Source organism: Cyprinodon variegatus, unplaced genomic scaffold (genome assembly GCF_000732505.1).
Source record: "Cyprinodon variegatus isolate N-32 unplaced genomic scaffold, C_variegatus-1.0 Scaffold865, whole genome shotgun sequence".
Taxonomy (NCBI): Eukaryota; Metazoa; Chordata; class Actinopteri; order Cyprinodontiformes; family Cyprinodontidae; genus Cyprinodon; species Cyprinodon variegatus.
The window spans coordinates 288,303-293,921 of NW_015151318.1; the positions used below are offsets into that span (position 1 = coordinate 288,303).

At 39.8% G+C, this 5,619-nt stretch overlaps 1 protein-coding gene across 1 annotated transcript in view; it reads right to left on the bottom strand.

Moving 5' to 3' along the window:
• Nucleotides 1–5,619, bottom strand: part of LOC107099387 (AN1-type zinc finger protein 3-like) — a 20,551-nt gene that overhangs the window by 3,672 nt on the left and 11,260 nt on the right. The window contains exons 3-5 of the mRNA XM_015397481.1: nt 2,735–2,926; nt 642–707; nt 378–548 (exon numbers count right to left, since the gene is read on the bottom strand). Of these exons, the coding sequence (XP_015252967.1) occupies nt 378–548; nt 642–707; nt 2,735–2,926 (429 nt within the window). The remainder of the gene's footprint in view (nt 1–377; nt 549–641; nt 708–2,734; nt 2,927–5,619) is intronic.

Consider the following 5,619-nt stretch of genomic DNA (forward strand, 5'->3'; position numbering starts at 1 on the left):
GGTGGCTGAATTTAGGTGTACAGGCTGACGTATAACTAACTGGCCTGTAGAAGATAACGAAAAAAAGAAAAAAAAAAAGAAATTTAAGACAGGAGTTTTTTTAAAATAGAAATATTGTAACTTTTCAAACAATATGCTCTGATAAAGAGTACATTTATATACATGTTTAAGCCAGAATTATTTGAAATTTAAATATGACTTCCTTACGACTTTAAGATGAGTCCTGTTATTTGTTATTCACAATTTTTTTTTGAGCAAATAAGGGAAATAAAGGAAAACACTGAAAATAAATATTTAATTTAGGATGCTGAGGGTTTTTATGGACGTTTTGCTCTCAGTGATTTATTCCTAAGCAGCAGTGAAGCTGAGACACTAACCGCAGCGACATGAGCCCAGCTCCTGCTGCACCAGCTCTAGTTTGGTTTGGCAGCGATAGCAGCGCCGGCGGTTCTTCTGTTTGGGCGTCCCGCGGGCCTCCTCTCCGTTCCCCTCCTCCTCTTCTGTCCGTGGTCGTTTCTCTGGCGTCGCCTCGCTCTCTGGGCCTGAGGCTGGGTGAAAAAACAAACAGCAGGGTTACATGTTGGCGCTTAAAGTGGGTCAGATGAGGCGGGGCTGCCGGCGGGAAGCAGGAGAAAGCCTACCTGATTCACGCGGGCGTTTTGTGGGCGTGCAGAGTGTGCCTTGGGCTGTGTCTGTGGATGTCACGCCTGCAGATGGAGAATTACAGGATGAGCGATGCATAAGGAGAAATGACCTCATTCCACGGCCAACGTCCTATTTGAGGGGAAGAGGTTAGAAATCAGGAAAAATCCACATCATGATGCTTGAAAGCAACGTTCTTAAAAGGAAAAACATCACATGATTTATATGTTAGCAAAGCGGAAGATGTTACCTTCAGAGTTCTGAGGAGTCTTGTTGGACATGAGTTTAACTTGAGAGTGAAGCAGGAAATGTCAGTATGCAAGACAGCTACTCTACATAACACTCCTGACTGATGGGGTTTGGAGCTTTGAACAAATGCATGACTCAGCACGGCTAAATCGGTCTAACCTGAAGCAGAGCGACACACTGCGAGGACAATTAAAGGTCCAGTGTGTTCAGTACAGTGCCATCTAGTGGCAGCAAACTGGAAAAACCTTCTGACTTCACTATAACGAACCAAACGGATCAAACTATGACAGTCTGTCATTTTTCTTTTAAAGGAGCTTTCATTCTTCAATGGGATCCAACTTAACTTAATATCATCTTCAGACATAATCTTACCAAAACAAGGCAACATAATACAGCTAGCTTAGAGTTCTCGTTACAAACTTCTGGTTTTTCTTCAATAGAATAATTACTCTTGAGGTGGATTTCAAACAGTTTATATGTTGAGCTGAAAACGAATCTGGTCAAACATCAAGAAATCGCCTCCCGTCTGTCAAGGAGACCTTTTTTAGGCCACGTTCACACTGCAGGCCTTGATGCTCAATTCCGATGTTTTTGTGAAATACGATTTTTTTTTTGCGTTTTTGCCATTCACATTTCCAAATATTTGCGACTTTTATGTGATTTCTTGTGTCAGCTGCAGCCATAAAATGCAAGTGTCCCGCATGGGCAGTTGAGGATGCAATGACATCACAGGCCAGCGTGCTCTGCGTTTACGGAAGTAAACATGGCTGGTGTTGTCAGAGCGCATCTAGCGATCTTTCCCAACCTTAAAAACACAATCTTTTCAAGATGGTGAAACATACATACTACTCTCAGAATCATCGTCTGCCATGGTTATTGTTTTTCTTGCCGCTTCTTCATAGCAAGACCCAGAAAAGTGACCTTTGTTGAGTATTAATGACGTTTAGGTCGGATAAATGTGACTTGGCCGTTTAAAAACAGGTCAAATTTAAAAGATCAGATTCGAATCGGATTTAGGACCACAGCGCCAAGTGTTCTGGGTCGCAGTGGAAAAAAGTTGTATCTGTCGTATCAGACAGCCACAAAATGATCAGATGCAGGTCGCATATGGGCAAAAAAATGGGATTTGGGTCATTTTAGGCTGCAGTGTGAACTTAGCCTTAGACCATTTCTAGAACGATTAGCAGCGACATCTTTCCAAATGAACCATGATTCAAATCAGACTGGTTTAAAACTTCCTCGGCCTCTAATAGCTTGATTCAAAGCAAATTTAACAGACTCACAATATACAAACCAATTAGCATCAAACAGGAGTCAAACACACGAATGATAAAAAAAAAAAAAAAACATTTGATCAAATCAGCTCAACATTTATCCCAACTTAACTTTGACTGGCACCAAATGAGTCTGAGAGTAAACTGCTGAGGTAGCATTGTTTGTGTGGAAGAAGAGACACCCTGCTTTCTACTCGGACTTAAATCGAGCTTTTCTTTGTGTGAATACTTCAAAGATTGGGTCCAGCACCATCTTGTGTCCAGTCAGAGTTTTACATCCTAGGTCAGCCATGCTCTCTATATGTCTTTGTACTTTCCCACTGGATACAAGACAAAAAGAACATCAAGTCCAATCTTTCTTCAACATGTTGCAGACAGAGAAATCACTTACTACGTTGTTAGTTAAATATGAAACAAGAAAATTTAGCCAAATTTCATTCACCTCTGAAATTATTGATCCATCGCAAAGCAGGCGTCTACATTATCCTGTTTGTTTTTTTTGGACTTGATATGCCTTAAGAAACAGCTTAGTTAAGAGGAGAGGAATCAGTAACGGTCAAGGGTCTTACCTTCTGTCCGGCTGGAAAACATGGTGGAGGATTCTCCGGCCGACGGCGGCTCTGAGCCGGACGGCAGTGACAACGATAGCGACTGGCTACTGCTACTGCTCGTCTCGCTAATGAAAACGGATGACTGGCTACTCCCGCTGGTTTGCATTGGCTTGGAGGTGCAATCGTCCTCCGGCTGCTTCTTCTGAACATCTGAGGTTTGGAGACGGCAGAAGGCAGAGGAGAGGAAGGAGAAATTAGGACATGGGTGGATAGAAGCAGCGGGTGGGAGAGAGAAGCAAACGGCACAGGTGATGTCAAAACACTCAGATACATGAACCGTTTAAGAGTCCCAATCAATGAAACTGAAAAAGTCTGAACTGAAAATCCCATTCTAACCATCTGTAATGTGATAAACTTCTAACATGTCTATCAGTTTCTGAAGGCAATGAACTCCTCATACTTGCAGCCTTTTATACCCAGAAATCTTAACTTTCATTGAATCAACAGCCACTGAAACCCTTAGATTATTTAAAATGTGAAGCAAATAAACATTAGGAGAGAAAGACGGCAGTGTGACTAATTATTTAATCTGCGTGAGGAAATCTGAGGTTTGTTTGCATAATAATCAACGTTTGTTACCTTTTCCCATTTCAGCTTGTACTCTTAAGCCGGGAATACACTGTACGATTTTTTTTGTCTTTTTCGGGCTGACTTTCCAGTCTTGTGAGAATTTTTCGATCAGGCAGATTTTCAGCCTGATCGTGCATCGTGTAGCGTACAGGGGGTAACGAGGGGCGATCAGCCTCTCACAACCAACCCCAGATCAGGAATCGTGAGCTTGGGAGAAAATCAAACATTTGCTTCCGTTTTCCTTTTTATCTTAAACAGTTTTATTTAGACGTAGATTTCATTTTGTCACACTGTAAACAAGAACTTTTGTTAAGTACAGTTCTCTAAACTATTTTATTTTTTAAAGTGCAGGTAAGAAGCGTTGATAAAAACATTGTGATGAAAAAAAAATTATGTAAACATATGACTGTATAGTTACAGTTCCAACATGTCAGTATTTTTTTTTTAAAGGAATATATGCATGCATTGTTTTAAGCAGCATATTTTGTGAAATTGTCGAGAGCTGTTCTATCTGGTAACCAGTAATTTCAATAATTTAAACCAATAATTTAATCCCAGTATGGCATTTTTTTAAATAACTGGACACCGTTTTATTTTCTGTGATATTTTTTGTTTTCTCTTGGAGTTCAGTAGGGATGTTTTAAACAACCAAACACTCTAATTTGATTACCCTTCTTTAGTGTCTAATCTTGCTTTGTGCTTTACTACATCTACCTTTATGCTCGCATTACCTGTTGTCACTGAAACAAACTACATTTCCCACACTGGGATGGTTTCTAAAACATTATGTTAAAGGATCTTATAAATAACTTTTAAACATTCTCATAGCAGCACCACCACGTTCCCTCTGCTTCTAGTCTATCATCACTGACAAATAACAGCAGTAAGCACAGGGTAAATACTATGAATCCTGTTTGATTTAATACTTCTACACTTGAAAGAGAATCTGATAGTGGCATCGACCATATTTACAAAGTAAAAAACAAAACAAAAAATAAACTTCTAATCAGTGTGTTTAAGTTTCCAAGTGAATCAGAGGGTCATAAAGAGAACCGCTTTGGTTAACTAACATCAGAACTTTCTTTCAGATGCAGCTAAATCTCACAGCTCCTGTTTTCAGTGGATTTGTTCTGCATCTTCCACTCCTGCTCAGAACCACAATCATATTTTCTGATTCCATTCTGAGCATCAGTGTCTCTGAAGGCAGACTTCGGGCCCTTAGGTCCTCTGTGTCTGCAGCACCCAGTGGTTGCCATGGTCACAGACAGAGCTGCAGCACATCTTCAGTGCACCCACCACAGCAACACAGGTGTCCTTATTGGGAAAACTTTATGCTTCCAAACATCTTTAAACTTTAAATGAGGGCTTTTCTATGTCTGGGACAGAAACGGACATTTAAAAACCATCTATAGAGCTAGAGTGACACTCCTTCACTCTTTTGGAAAGCAGGTTTAAACAGTTTAATCTAAAAGAGTCACATTTCATATTCAAGAAGAACAGTTGTGGTTTTCTTTCAAACAACGGCTCTATCATTCCACCTCAGTGACTTTAACTACATGAGAAACGGCTTTAAAAAGGATGAGAGCATCATCCGTTAGAAGGAGCTGAGACAGGGGACCTGAAATGTATTCATGCATGTAGGGATTTAAATCTCTGTAGTAACGTGGTGACTATAGTGAGGCAACAAGTGTTCAGGCAAACCTTTGTAAAACAAACACGCCCAAAACTGGCTTCATTTAGATGATAGTTAATAGTGTTCAAATTAGGGTAAAAAATCTGATTGTGTACCGTTCTTAAGATCTAATATTTTTGAATAGTCTCAACCATTAGAAGAAAAAAAATCTAAAGAACGTTAGAAGAATTATAAAATAAGAAAAAAAGGTTGATCTGAGTAAGAAAATAAGGAGTTTCTGTGCTGTTTGAGGACAAGCTTGGTATCAGGCTCATTTAGTAGCACCACTAAGAAAACCTGGAAAAAACAAACAAAAAAAATAAAAAGGAAGGTTAAAGAATAACATAAATAAATTATTCTCCGTTTTGTCCTCTAGCCTACAAACAGCCTTAAGCCGATTCTGCAGTCGTGCAAGACTTTTTTCAATCGGGCCGAGTTTCAGCCTCATGGTGCGTCATGTGTCACGTAGTATACAGGGGGTAACGACCACCTCCCGATCAGGAATGGTAACAGCGTTCCTACAGCTTAAGGCAAGTTAAATTCATTCTTTTTAAGACTTTTTAATGCCACTTGAAATAAAAACTTAAGACCAAATTCACAA